This window comes from Dromiciops gliroides, chromosome 5 (assembly GCF_019393635.1).
Source record: "Dromiciops gliroides isolate mDroGli1 chromosome 5, mDroGli1.pri, whole genome shotgun sequence".
Lineage (NCBI taxonomy): Eukaryota > Metazoa > Chordata > Mammalia > Microbiotheria > Microbiotheriidae > Dromiciops > Dromiciops gliroides.
Window position 1 is genome coordinate 144,762,950 of NC_057865.1, and position 15,694 is coordinate 144,778,643.

At 39.8% G+C, this 15,694-nt stretch overlaps 1 protein-coding gene across 1 annotated transcript; it reads left to right on the forward strand.

The window, feature by feature from the left end:
* Positions 1 to 13,519: 13,519 nt before the first annotated feature.
* Positions 13,520 to 14,034, forward strand: LOC122729836 (60S ribosomal protein L21-like). Its single transcript, XM_043968926.1, has one exon. The coding sequence runs from the start codon at positions 13,552 to 13,554 to the stop codon at positions 14,032 to 14,034; it is 483 nt and encodes a 160-aa protein (XP_043824861.1). The 5' UTR covers positions 13,520 to 13,551.
* Positions 14,035 to 15,694: the final 1,660 nt, after the last annotated feature.

Below are 15,694 nucleotides of genomic sequence, written 5' to 3' on the forward strand. Positions count from 1 at the left end.
TTGGACAGATAGGAACAGGTTCACTCCTAGAGAATGTAGGAACCCTGAAAATATTTTTATGGGTCACTTGTCAATACAAACAAATTTTAAAATATATTGTAAAATGGCACTATGTGACATATAATAATTGCTGATGATATATTATGGTAAGTAGTTTTATAACATTTACCTTCTCCTAAGAAATGTTGTGATTTTCTTTCTTTCTTTCTTTCTTTTTTTTTTGTGAGGCAACTGGGGTTAAGCGACTTGCCCAGGGTCACACAGCTAGTAAGTATCAAGTGTCTGAGGCTGCATTTGAACTCAGGTCCTCCTGAATCCAGGACCAGCGCTTTATCCACTGCTCTACCTAGCTGCACCAGTATTGTGATTTAAAATAGTGAACCACACAGAGCTGAAATGACTTCCTAAATTTGCATTACTACTATAGTCCACTTGACCACTCATGTTACAATTCAAGGAAGCACCCAACTCTACCTTGCTCCAGTTCATCCTTCATATAGCTGCTAAATTGTTTTTCACAAAGTACAGGCCTAATTGCATCATTCTTTTCCTCAAAAAGCTTCAGTTCCTCTCCATGGCCTTTAGGATCAAATACAAAATCCTCTATTTGGCATTTAAAGCGTTTTTCTCTTTGGTTCCAGCCTATCATTCTAGGCTGACATACTGGTCCCTCACCAGTTGTCTTGACTTTTGTCTTGCAACTGGACTCTGATGACCAGAGGAGAGAGTGAGGATGATAAAGTATGGAATGAAATAACTCCACCAAAGAAGCCACATAAAAAGCAGTATGACAGTAAAAAGAGAGAAGCTAGGGGCAGCTAGGTGGCACAGTGGATAGAGTGCCAGCCCTGGAATCAGGAGTACCTGAGTTCAAATCCGGCCTCAGACGCTTGACACTTACTACGACCCTGGGCAAGTCACTTAACCCCAATTGCCTCACCAAAAAAAAAAAAAAGAAAAGAAAGAGAGAAGCTAAGGCTTCTTAAACTGGGGGTTGAGACCCCATAAGGGGTCACATAACTGAATATGGGGATCATGGAAAATTTGGCAACAGCACAAGGTTATCTATGCCTATTTTATATACCTATATACCTGGGGTCATGTGAAAATTTCTTAGGTGAAAAGGGGTCAAAAAGTTTAAGAAGCCCTCCTCTAGGTAACCCTCTAAGTCCATAAATTACAGAGAAAATGCAGGCCTACATTGGTAGAGGGAATTTTCCCTCTTTGAGTCCCCTATGCCAATGAACTCACAGGTTCATTCAGTCAGTAATTTAATTTTAATTAATTAATTTCTAATTAATAGAAGAAGCTCACTGACTTATGATATTATTATTGTTTGTCATTGTTTCAGTTAAGTAGCCATAAAAAATCACATGCTTGGATGACTATAGAGGTCAAATTAACTGAGTAATTAATGGCTAATATAATTAATATAATATAATTATTTATATCTTCCCTATTTGCTACCACATACATGGGGTTTTTTTAATACAGCATATTTAATCACAGTGTTCATACTCAAAAAAAAATAAAATTTTAGTGAGAACAAAAACTTTTTGCACTATTAAAAAATAAAATATTTTAAAATTGTTTCACCTTTATCACCTTTTTAATGTCTATTTTTGTGTATCTTTTAGAAAATGACATCTTAGTACAGTAGTAGTAAATAATTTATACATAAACAAAAATATTTACTGATAAAGATAAGCTATCAAAATAGATTGGAGAACACCGGCCTATGTCAGTGAGACTTTAAATGACTTACCTACAGTTGCATGGGCCAGCATGTATCAAGGACCACCTGCTCTAAGACAATCTGCTCCTTGTATTTCTTTCCACTGAACTAAAATTTGCCTCCTTGCAGATTATACCCACTACATCTAGTCCCCCTGACCACCCCCAAAACCCCCCTACAGATAACCAAAAAGTATGTTTCCAAATCCAAATTTGATTTCTAAGGTTTTAAAGATAGTGCCTGAGATATCATCTAGTCACGGTGACCAAATGGTGAGGGTGCTGGAATTGGAGTTAGAAAGACCTAAATTCAAATCCTGCCTCAGACACTCTTGGCTGTGTGACCCCGGACACTTTGCATTTCTCTTTCTCAGTGTCCTGCAAAAATGAATATGATGATAGCACCCACCTCCCAGTACCGGATAGGTTATTGTGAAGATCAAATGAGAGAAGCTTTAAAGTGCCATGTAAATATTGTTGTTATTGGTGGGTCTCCCCTGTATACTTGGCACCATAACATGGCATTTAGGGGTGGAAGGGAGAGAAGCACTAGGGAAAGGAACACAACATCAATGGGCCACTTCTGCCCTTACCCACTTAATCCTGCTGGTGGAGAAAAGCTCTTGATTGTCTTTGGCTGCATCCATTTTTCACTGTCACTCAGAGGACGTCTTGAATGCCTCTAAAGGTCAGCTTCATGATGTCCACAGTGTCCTGGGACGGGGGGCAAGGCAATCCCTGACCATGGGGAGGTTCTGCAGGGCAGAAAAGTCATGCTGAGGAAGCATGCCCTTGTTCCCAGCAAATGCTCCACTTCTGGCTTGGCCCTTTGTCACACTAGTAGGGCCTAAGTCCAGTCCAGTCCGGCCCAGTCTGGCCCAATCTGGCCTGAGTGTTCTGAGGACTGCCTGAGAATTCCCTCCCCTCCAGCACCAGCAGCTTGGGCGTGGGGGCGGGGCAGTGGTGGCTGGAATTGGCCCCAGCCATTCATCCTGATGGAGCGGGGTATGGAGAGCCTCCCATCTGGAGCTGAACTCACAGCTGCTTTTCATCTTCTGTTGGGCTGTATTCCTCACACTCCCTCAGCCTCTGCTTCACTGTCAGGCCACATAATCCAGGACAATCAACTGGCTTAATTTAGATGTACATTCAGATGTTCCTGTATCCCATACAATACAAATAAGCTAATGTTGGCAAGGTTGTGCAAGTCATTCGTTATTATTTTGCTTTATTCTGCACATTTCATTTTTATCTTAGTCATTTTGTGTGCCTGGGATGTGTGTGGAGAGGTCCTCAAAGTGGGGGGAGGGGCCTGAAGCACAGCCTGGAGTAGGGGCCTAGCTTGCCTAAGTCTAAAGGCAGCACTGGATAGAAATGTCCCTAAATAGAGTCAAGCCCCCAGACTGCTAAGTCTGGCCCCTGACACCACAAAACTCACGTGGTAAAGATGTCAGATGAGAAGAGAACTGATAGATACTTCACAGTCCAGGTGAGAAAGTAAGATTTCTTCTTGTATTTAAGGAACAAACAAAGAAACAAAGCCCTATCTCAGGATGCTACAAACTTAGGGTATTTATATCCCAGCTGAAATGTTCTCACTACTGGGATCAGCAGTGGGCCCCAAACCAGACACTTCTGAGAAGTGGGGGAAGGGGCACATACATCACCTGTAAATCACCAAGTAGCTCATGAGTAACAGTATTCCTACCCATTTGAGAACAAGCACCCTCCCTATGTGAGAAGTACACCTCAAAATAACCTCCATTAAATTTTGTGAATGAGTTGTGTTTCATTTTCTGATGTGGTCATAGGCTTACCACAAATGACACTCATTTTGAAACTATTTGCTGCTAAATGCTGGTGGGAAAGGACAAGAGATCTTAGTTACTGTCCCGTCACCTAATAGTACAATTCAGATGTGAAATGTGTTCTGAAGGTACAATCAGCAAGATTTTTCAACTGTTTGGATATGGAATAGAAAAGAGGGGTGCAGGGGCAGCTGGGTGGTACAGTGGATAGAGCACCAGCCCTGAAATCAGGAGGACTTGAGTTTAAATCAGGCCTCAGACACTTGCTAGCTGTGTGACCCAGGTCAAGTCACTTAACCCCAAGGGTAGCATGACGCTTAAGCCATGAACCTGGGTGGTTAGAATGATGGAGGTATTTTCCATAGAAATGGACAAGTTGGAAAACGGAGATTTTGGCTGGAGGGGAAATAGGGACTGTTTTGTTAGAATAAAGGTGTGTGAGTACTGTTGATCCAGACAGGGACTTGGGAAGTGGGCTTGGAATATTGTTGACATAACAGTCTTTGATGGTAGTAATTGTAAGAATAATTAGTGAATATTTATATAGTGCTTTAAGGTTTCCAAAGGGCTTACACGTGTTAATTCACTTGATCATCACAACCACCCTTTGAAGTAGATGTTATTATTATCTTCATTTTACTAAAGAGGCTAAATGACTTGTTCTGGGTCACACATAAGAGCTGTCTATTGAATTCAGGTCTTCCTGAATCTAAGTTGCCACATTGCCCTCTATCCACTGTACCATCTAGCTGCTTAAATAAGAAGCAACCCAGGATGGGAGAGGGAAGAGGGTGGTATTTTTAGCTAATTGCTTAAATAAGCTTTGATAAGCACAAGTCTGACCATGTTACTTTCCTGCCCAAGAATCTTCAATGGCTTTCTATTACCTCTTGCATGAAATATAAAGTACTTGGTTTGACATTTTAAATTCTTCATAATCCAATCTATTTTCTGGGGACATAAGCTTCCTCACAAATGCTACATTCCAAAAAAAAAAAAAACTGGCCTGTTTACTGTTCCAAATTTTGTGTTTTAATTCTTGCACAGGCTTTCCCAGACACCTGAAGAGTACTCTCTTCACCTCCACCTCTTAGCATCCTTGGTGCCTTCAAGGCTAAGCTCACATGTCCATCTGGTTCACAGTTTTCCTCTTTACCTCAACCCATAACCTTATTTAATATGCACATATGCACACATGTGTATGTATATGTATATGATACATACACATATGTGTGTGATATATAATACACATATTATATATGTGTGTATGTGTATGTATGTGTATTTCCCCCTCAAATACACTCTTCAACTTCCATAACCTATGTCTTAATTCAATCTTGGCCCCACATAGGGATTGTCATATATTTGATCTAACCATCCCCCACCTTCATGATACAGAGTTTTGAAACAACAGGATAAAATTGTGAGAAGTAGTAGCCCTTTGGGTAGGAGGGGAGAAAATATTCTTTTTCTTTCCCCTTCAGTCTTTTTACCTCATATTCCTTATTTGTATCTGTCCTTTCTTTCCTTCTATGTTTTCCTTCTTTTATTCATTCCTTTTCTCTTCCTTAACATAAAATGTAACTGGAATTGAGGCATATTTCAAAATTGTATTTCCCCAATAAAGTTTGGAAATTAAGCCAGTTGAATATTTTACAATTCCTTCAGACCCCTAAAGTATATTGCTTTTTATTTGACTGTGGTTATTGATTGTTGTTATTATGTGTTAATGGCCTTTAAAAAAAGTACCCACCCACAAAAAAACATGTGTGTATGCTCACATATCTGCACCTGTGCTTGGTGGGGTGGAGGGAAGGTGGAGAAATGAAACAACTAGGTGTTTGAACATGTTTAGAATTTTCTGCCAGCCTCATTATAGATTGATCTCACCCTTTGGTAATCAACTTGGAGTATATCCTTATTTAGGTTGGCTCTATTCTTTGAAGGGTTTAAGGTCAGACTTAATGTTTGTTCAGGTGCCATGCTTTGGAGGGCATAATGCCCATTTACTGTAAACTTAAGGTTAATGATAGCATCTTGTTCTTTTTATATGATGAGGCTACTTAAAACAATTCCTCATCTGGTCTGGTAATGGATTTGAATTGTTCCATCTGCAGTCTCCCTCCTGCCATCATGCTGAAGGTGACTCTAACATCAGCACTCTCTTGGTTCAGGTTCAATGTTGAAATGAAATGAGGCACATGCAAGTCATGAACAGTTAACTGAAAGAGGTTTATTGATTTATTTTTTAAAAAGAGGTTTATTTTCCACTAACACAGCTAGGAAAGGAGAAGGAGGAGGAGAAGATGATGATGAAAATGACATAATGGCCCTCAACTTCTCTTATCTCATTATGTAAATGAATCTGGTCATTAGGCAAACTATGGTGAAGGGCAATATGGGCACCTCTATGGGTTTCAGAAATCCACCAGGTCAAAAAAGGCTCCTGATCTGGACAGGACTGGGATTTTAAATGACCAAAAAGCTGATGCTAATCAAATCCCAGGAAATGGAAGTCTTCTGTGAGAGGAGGAAAGATGGCATAGCCTTAGCCTACCCCAAGTTGTGGGAGGGGGGAAAGAAGTTGCATCAGAATACCACTAAGAAATATTAGTCCTACCACACATGGCTGGAGTTGGGTGTGTGGTCTGTGCCCATGGGACAAAGAAAATCTAAATGGCACAAATAGAGAACCTGATGACTCATTTTCAGGTTCAGAACTCAGGTTTGTGCTCTAACCAAATGGATATAACTTATAACCTATTCCAAGGGACCTAGCTAATTAAAGGTGGCAAAACTACATTATGATCCAAGATGGCAGAGAAAAGATATTAAAGGCACAGAGCTCCTGACACAATTACCCCCCAAACAGCCATAAAACAATGCCTGAAGCAGCAAAACCCACAAAAAGAAGGACTGAGAATATTTTCCAGCCAAAGACAGTATAGAGGGGGCCCATGCTGGGCTGTAAGAAGAGTCCGACCCTGCAATCACACCAACAAAGACCCCAGGCACACTGTGCCAGAGGAACTTATTCCCAGCCTCTGAATCAGTTTCAGTACCAGCATCTTCTAGAACTAAGCTTATGATCAGGTAAGAGGCCTGAACAGCTGGCAGGTGGGGGTGGGAGGGGTAGTGTAAAATACAAGGGTATCTATGGGACCTAAGGAGGAATTTGGCTATCTCACCCCAGCAGGGAACTAGGAAGAAATCTTGAGTGGCACAGGGCCCAATCGGGGGATGTGCATAGGGTCATCAGAGCTAAAAACCACAGCACACAAAGTTTTTCTGGCTGGTTAATTTGAAAGTTGACTTGAGGTTATCTTCAGACAACAGAACAGGCCAGGCAAGAGAAAAGCCTGCCCTCCCTCAAACATAAACACCTTGGACCCTCTGAAGCTTGAGACAGTGTAGCTTGGAAGTAGGGCCCCACTGTAAGAGGGAGTTAAAAGTCAAGTAAAGGGGCAGCTATGTGGCACAGTAGATAAAGCACAGGCCCTGGATTCAGGAAGACCTGAGTTCAAATCTGGCCTCAGATACTTGACACTTACTAGCTGTGTGACTCTGGTCAAGTCACTTAACCCCCATTGCCCCCCCCCAAAAAAAAAGTCAAGTAAAAGATGACAAGATGAACAAGCAAAGAAAGCTGAGAATTATTGAAAGTTTCTTTAGTGATAAAGAAGATTGAGGTGCACCCTCAGAAGAGGATAGCAACCTCAGGGCCCCTACATACAAAGCTTCCAAGAAAAATAGGAATTGGTCTCAGGCCACTGAAGTGCTAAAAAGGGACTTTGAAGAGAAAGTAGGAGAGATAGAAGGAAGATTTAGAGAGGTAGAGGAAAAAAATGGAAAGACAAATAAGAGTGATGCAGGAAAGTAATGAGAAAAAAGTCAACAACTTGAAAAGCCAAATGGAAAAGGAGATACAGAAGCTCACAGAAGAAAATAATTGCCTAAGAATTAGGATTGAACAAATGGAAACTAGTGACTTTATGAGAAAGCAATACACAGTAAAGCAAATCCAAATGAATAAAATAATAGAGGGAAATATGAAATATCTCCTTGGAATAACAGTTGACCTGGAAAATAGATCCAGGAGAGATAATTTGAAAATCATTGGGCTACCAGAAAACCATGACCAAAATAAGAGTTTAGACACCATCTTTCAAGAAATTGTTAGGGAAAATTGCCCTGATATTCTAGAAGCAGAAGGTAAAATAGAAATTATTGAAAGCATCCACTGGTCACCTCCTGAAAGAGAGCACAAAAGAAAACCTTCCAGGAATATTATAGCCAAATTCCAGAGATCAGAGGTCAAGGAGTAAATATTGCAAGCAACTAGAAAAAAGGAATTCAAATACTGTGGAGCTATAGTGTGATGAAATAATGGGATTTGGCAGATACTCAAAGACCCACCTGGAGATTAATCTAGACTGATTGAATCAAGTGAGAGTGATTGACTACTGATTAAGCCTACTTCAAATTAATTGGATTATAATCACACCTGGCTATCCCTTAAGAAGGTATTTTTCTCAGAAGCTAGATTGTGAACTCAACTTCAGAACACCTTCAAAACCAATGGATTTGGATGATGCCAATCAGCTTGAAGCAGTGCTTAGACCTCTGTTCCAGACCTATAAAAAGCTTCCACAATCAGTTTGCTAGAGAGTTCCTGATTAAAGCAGGCTTGTGGAGGAGGATTTCAGGAAGAACCCGACCAGGCTAGAACTCTAGGCTAGGTAGGACTTCTTTTTCTTAACTTTCTGAACTCCTTGTAAATATCTGTATGCTTAATAAATGTTTAATGCCCAAAGACTGGTGCTGAAGCTTCTAATTTAAGGCGACCACAATTTAGATTTTAAACATCACAACAGTAAGGATAACACAAGATCTAGCAGCATCTACATTAAAGGACTGGAGGGCATAGAATATGATATTCTGGAGGACAAAGGAATTAGGACTACAGCCAAAAATCACCTGCCCAGCAAAACTAATTATAATCTTTCAGAGGAAAAAATGGGACTTCAATGATAAAAAGACCTGAACTGAATAGAAAATTTGACTTTCAAATACAAGACCCTAGAGAAGCATAAAAAGGTAAACAGGAAAAAGAAATCATGAGGGATATTAAGATTCAACTGTTTACTTTCCTACATGGGAAGATAATACTTCTAACTCATAAGAACTTTCTTAGTATTAGGGCAGCTGAAAGGAATATACTTAGACAAAAGACATAGGTACGAACTGATTATGAAGGGATGATATCTGTAAAGCATTTATTTTTTGTTTATCCTTGTTCTTTGTGGGGCAAGCAGGGTGGAGTGGCTTATGTTTGGGGTAGGATTTGGGCTCAGGGACTCCAGGGTCCAGGGCTGGTGCTTTGTCCACTGTGTCACATAGCTGACCCACGATGACATCTTTAAAATAAAGTTAAGGGGTAAAAGGAATGTACAGGAAAAAAGGGAAAGGGAGAGGTAGACTGGGGAAAAGCAGCTCACATAAAAGTAACAAGAAAAAGCTTATGGAGGGGAGGGGAAGAGGGGGAAGGAGTGGGGGAGTGAGTGAACCTTACTATAATCAGAATTGGCTAAAAGAGGGAATAACATACATACTCAAGTGGGTATGGTAATATATTTTGCCCTGAGGGAAAGTAGGAGGGGAAAGAGATGGTGGGGGTTGGAGTGGGGGAGAGTGGAAGGAGTAAAGGGCAGATTGGGGTAGGGAACAGTAAAAAGCAAAACATTATCTAGGAAGGTGAAGATGTTCTGCATAACTGCACATGTATGACTTATATTGAATTGCTTGATTTTACAGGGAGGGATGAAGAAAATTTAGAACACAGAATTAGCTCAAAGACCTTAATCTCATTAGAGTTGGCTCAAGGATGGAATAACATACACACACAATTGAGAGGAGTAATCTATCTAACCCTTCAGGAAAGTTGGAGGGGAAGAGGATAAGGAAGGAAGGGTGAAAGAAGGGAGGGGAGATTGGGGGAGGGGACAGTCAGAAGCAAAACACTTTTGAGGAGGAATAGGGTAAAATAAGATAGAAAATAGAGTAAATATCCTGGGAAGGGAATAGGATGGAGGGAAATAGTTATGATGATTGATCATAATGGCAAAATGTATGCTACCTACTTTGCTGGGCTATTGTGAAGAAAATCCTTTGTCAAGTTTAAGGTACTATATAAAGGTTATGATGAACAGGATGCTATCAGAAAAACCTGGAAAGACCTACATGAACTGAAGCAGAGTGAAATGTACTGTATGCAGCAGTGTACAATGCAGCAGTGTGCAATGATCTGCTGGGAAGGATGTGGTTATTTTCAGCAATGCAATGATCCAATATAACTCTGAAGGACTTATGAAAATTGCAATCCATCTACAGAGAAAGAACTGATAGTATCTGAAAACAGATTGAAGTATAATTTTTTTATAGTTCCTTAATCTGAAGTTTTGTTTTTTTCTGTTTTCACTCACAACTTGGCTAATGTAGAGATGTTTTCCATGACTACTCATGTATATTGAATTATATTGAATTGCTTGAGTTCTTGGGGGTGGGGTGGGAAGTAAGGGAGAAAGAAGTTGAAATGCAAAGTTTTTAAAAAGTGATGTCAAAATTTGTTTTTTCATGTAATTTGGAAAATAAAATTCTAAACAGAAAACCTATACTATGTGTCTATGTGAATTCTTTGTATGTGATTTTTTATCTTATATATGCTTTACTACTAAATGAGTATTTTAAATATGCTCTTAATAGTGCAAATTTTCCTTACTTTCCATCTCCTAATAAAGAGGTGCAGACTATGGATCTGGGATGAGATATACATCAGCAGACATGGTTGCTATGTTCATTGGCTTTGCTTAAATGTTTGCTGTGTCACAAGGAAAGGTTCTATAAGAGGATTGGGTTAAGAAGAAAATTAGCTCTTTAAAAAACACTAGGCAAAAATAATCAAAGTAGTTTTTCAAATGCAGATTTCATTTTCCATTAAAAACAAGAATAAGGTGGCCCATTAAACTTGGATCTTGCAGCAATGAACTCTCCTAGGTCTTCTATTTCTATTAGTTTGGCAAATAGCCATTTCTCCACAAATTTCAATAAATACATCATTCATTCATTCTAACTATAAATTGCTATATATTTAAGCTGCTGCTACTAGCACCATTCATTATCAACATTAGATTGGGTCTATAGTAAAGCATCCTTTTAAAATTCATTTATTGCTTTTTTTTTTTTTTTTGGTCTTGAGAATCAGTGTCAAAAAATTGTAGAAAGGGGGGCAGATAGGTGATGCAGTGGATAAAACACTGGCTCTGGATTCAGGAGGACCTGAGTTCAAATCCGACCTCAAAAACCACTTGATACTTACTAGTTATGTGACCCTGGGCAAGTCACTTAACCCTCATTGCCCTGCAAAAAAAAAATTGAAGAAGACTTGCCTGTGATCACAGAACTAGTGTGGATCAGAAATTAAACTTGAACCCAGGTCTCCCTGATTCTTCCAGGGCCAGTCTCTGTATACATTATGGAATGGTACCTTTCATTTATTACTTAAATAACAATAATAAACATTTATATAACATTTACATAATATACACAATGCTTTTAGACTATACAATTGATGGAGTGTTGAACCTAGATTTAGGAAGTTCTGAGTTCAAATCTGACCTCAGACACTAGCTTTATGATTCTGGGCAGGTCATTTCACCCTTAGTGGTCTCAGTTTCTTCATCTGTAAATGGGGAATAATAATAGCACCTGCCTTTCATGGTTGTTGTGAAGATAAAATGAGAAAATATTTACAAAAACTTAAAGCCTTATATCTTTGCTAGTTAACTACTTTATTGCTTGCAAAATAGATGTGAACTTCTTGGGAGGAAGTGAGTTGGCAAAATTGTGGTCTGGTAAATTTTTGTATATGTTAAGTAGGTTTCATGTAAGTACCTAGTATGGTTAAAAGGGTGTTCAGAATGCACTTTTATACTGGAATCCATCTGTGCAAATATGTGACTGTTCAATGTATATTGTGCATTCAAATTCTGTTAGTTTTGTGTTCTACTCTACTTTCACATTTATTTCATCTTTACAAGTTACTCTTGTGTTCTTTTTTAAAGTCTTATTTCTGATCTTTATGAAGTCCATTCTCCTTTGATTTAGGCTATTATTAATTGTAATTAGTAACAACAAAGAATGATCATAATTAAATTCAATCTCATTCCTTAATGGGTCTCTTCTCTAAAATCACAATGTTACTTGAGCTCATGTGAGTGTAATATTCAGCTCATACTTCCTCTACCAACAGACCAGGCAGGGACCATAAATTAAATAGCAAAATATTTAACTGGCAACAGAACAGTAAAATAAGTAACAGGGGAAAAATCAAGCAATGGAATCATTCTCAGCTCCACTCTATACCCCATGCACAAATGGATACGATCTCCCACAAACTCTTCCATGTGCTGGTGGGAGAGTGAGCAATTTCCCAGAAAACTCATGCTCTGAGATAGAGAACAGTTTTAGATTCTGCCTTTTAGCACAGCTGGGGATGCCTCAGGGGGTGTGCTAGAGCTAGTTCCAACCTGCAAGCCAACTGTTAAATTTTTAGTGTGAGCATTGAAACCACAGAAGTCAGCAAGCCCTACAAACCAGGGCTTCATTTTATGTTTTGTTGATAGTCTAGACTTACGAAAGTTTTTTTTGTTTTGTTTTGTTTTTTGCAGGGCAGTGGGGGTCAAGTGACTTGCCCAGGGTCACACAGCTAGTGTTAAGTGTCTGAGGCAGGATTTGAACTCAGGTACTCCTGAATCCAGGGCTGGTGCTTTATCCACTGCGCCACCTAGCCGCCCCAATGAGTACTTTGTAATGAGTTAATTATTAAAAATTTACTGGCACTAACTCTGGAAGTACCTTGGCTTGGTCCAGGGACTCTTGTGTGCATGTTGGTGACCCTACATATCCTATTTTGGAGCTTGTGCTTGTGCTCTACTGTGGTCTTCTGCTTCTGTTGCTATTATTTGTGGACTTCCTACTCTCAGCTTTGGCTCATACATAGACATGTTTCTGCCTCCGCTACTGCCCTTTGGGCTTCTTACAGCAGCTGCTGCTGTATTCCTGCTGCTACTGCCTGGGGGGATGTTATCAGTCCTTCAGACCAAGACCACACAGGTTAGATGCTTTGGGCTAGTTAAAATCTTTGGTTCTGTTGTTAATAGGTTTCACAGTCTGCTTATTTGGTACTCATATGGACTGCTCAGGAAGCTGTAAGAATTCCTGGACTTGCCCCTTCTATTGGAAAGGTCCATGCCATTGTTCTACATGATCAGTACCTTCCAATGAATTTTTCTGAGACACAAACACACACATATACATACACCTACCACAGGTGTACACATCCATTTGCCTTTTCAGTTCTTATCCTATTGATACCTAGCAAAATAAGTTATTTGGAAGCTAGCCTCAAAAAGTTACTAGAAAAAGTTTAGGTGGGAGGGAGAATACCCACAAGCTGGCCACCTCTGACAGCAAAGCTTTTGCATCCTTACAGTTAAATTTCATAAGTGATCAAATTCTGCTCAAGGCCCAAGAGAATAACAATAGAAAAGAAAAAAACCTATAAACATCAGAAGGAGTAAGTAAGGAACACCTGGGCAAGAAGACTGACTTGTTTGCTTTTTAGAAGGTATCCTCACATCACAGACGATCCTCGGCTTTTAGTGATTCAATTTCTCACAAGCTATATTTATGCCCAGGTAGACCGCATACCTGTGAACTTAGTCAGATGAGTTCTACCTAAAGATTTTATCCCTGTGTTTAGCCTCAGACTTTCCCCACTGTCTTACTAATCTATGCCATAGTTATGAAGGGGTGTCATGTGCTTAGGTAGCCAAGGGCAGGACAGGAAGGAAGGAGAGAGGAGAGTTTAGCCATCACATCCGCCATCATGCTTTCTTAAAACCCTGACCAGCTTTCCGCCGGCTCCGCCATATTCCAGTGAGTTGCCAAAATGACGAACACAAAAGGAAAAAGGAGAGGAACACGTTACATGTTTTCTAGGCCCTTTAGAAAACATGGCGTTGTCCTTTTGGCTACGTATATGCGAATATACAAGAAAGGTGATATTGTAGATATCAAGGGTATAGGCACAGTTCAGCAAGGAATGCCCCACAAATGTTACCATGGCAAGACTGGACGGGTCTATAATGTTACTCAACATGCTGTAGGCATTGTTGTAAACAAACAGGTTAAGGGCAAGATTCTAGCCAAAAGAATTAATGTGCGTATTGAGCATATTAAGCATTCTAAGAGCAGAGATAGCTTCCTGAAGAGGGTAAAAGAAAATGACCAGAAGAAGAAGGAAGCCAAAGAAAAAGGCACGTGGGTTCAATTGAAATGTCAGCCTGCTCCACCCAGAGAAGCACACTTTGTGAGGACCAATGGCAAGGAACCCGAGCTGCTGGAACCAATCCCCTATGAATTAATGGCATAAATGACTAAAAAACATAATAGAAAGATTCTTGGATTATGAAAAAAAACAAACAAAACTCTGACCAGCCCATGGTGCCCCAGGTCACATCTGCACCTTCCCCTCCATGCCCTTCCCTCCATATTATGTATTGTCTTCTCCCACTACAATGTAAATTCCTTGAGGATAAAGACTATCTTTTTGCTTGTAATTATATTCCTGGCAATTAGCATGGTATTTGGCACACAGTAAATACTTAATTAATATTCAACTATTTATCAGTCTATGTGGTACAGTAGATAGAATGCTGGCCCTGGAGTCAGGAGGACCTGAGTTTAAATTCAGTTTCAGACACTTACTAGTTGTATAACTGGGCAAGTCACTTAACCCTGTTTGCCTCATTTTCCTCATTTGTAAAATGACCTAGAGAAGAAAATGGCGAACTATTCCAGTACCTTTGCTAGAAAAACCCCAAATGGTGTTATGCAGTGTTGGACACAACTGAAATGATTTGACATCAATAACATCCATCCATCCATCCATCCATCCATCCATCCATCCATCCATCCATCCATCCATCCATCCATCCATCCATCCATCCATCCATCAAATTATCTATCTACTGACTGAGAGGCTTCTTTGAAGGACAAAATTCATTTGGATGCTGGCATTTTATAACATGACCCCATAGTTAAACTTCAGCTTCAGGCCCCACAAACCTGAGAGATGACTAATGAGAGGGGGAAATAGGGTTCACCAGATAGCTGCAATTCACTGTTATATGTCAGTGTGAAGAACTGGTTGCTGGGATGGAAAGACTTTTGATTTTGTGAATTCAAGGCCCAACTCAGCACTATGTGCCTTTGAGTTTGGATGCCTATTCAAGCCAAAGCTTTTGAGGCTCTTGGACACCATTAATTTGTAATGTTGTATGAGATCAAAAGATGAAAAAAATTAGTGGAAGTAAGGGTTGGTATACGCTTGTTAGAGGCAGGTATGCTTTCTATAGCATCAGGGTACAAGGCAAAGCTTTTGGGGATGATGAGATGGATGCTTAAGAAAACAGAAATATTTTTTGCTTTCAAAAACAGAAAGACTAACTTATTCTCTCATGCCTATACTTAGTGTAGATAAATTTTACAATAAGAAGAGAGCAGAAAAATAGACATCCCTGGATCATTTTCCAAAAAAAGCCATTAAATGGTCATTGTTCCCAAAGTTTCCTTAAAATTGCCTATTGAAACCTCTCTAAAGAAACTTTCCTGAATTCCATGATCCAGATGAAAATCTTCCTTATGTAACAGGGATTGGCATGTGCCCAACATGTGGGAGATGCTTGGGACCTGTTCTTGGGAGACAGGAGAACTGGGATATACATAGACATCATTTATTGGCCTAACATGGTTGGGAATAGCCTTTTCTTCACTGACTGTGAAGCCAGAGCTGTATATATCTTTAAAACTACCTGACATAGCACAATTACTTTCTAGCATTCTTGTCTAAGGGTAAAGGTTTACCTTACTTATAGCAGTTGACTCCTTATGTTAAGGAGGTAGGGCCTGAGGGCCACTTTCTCCTCCCCACTTTTCCCCTCACCTTAGGCTAGGTGGCCTCAAGAAATATCCCTAGAGTCTGTTTCATTTGTTCTTTTCAATTCTAGATGAAAGGAGTCGAATGCCCAACC

Bases quoted from the DNA above. Each gene is read 5' to 3' on its own strand.
- LOC122729836 (XM_043968926.1), top strand. From the start codon at position 13,552: ATGACGAACACAAAAGGAAAAAGGAGAGGAACACGTTACATGTTTTCT.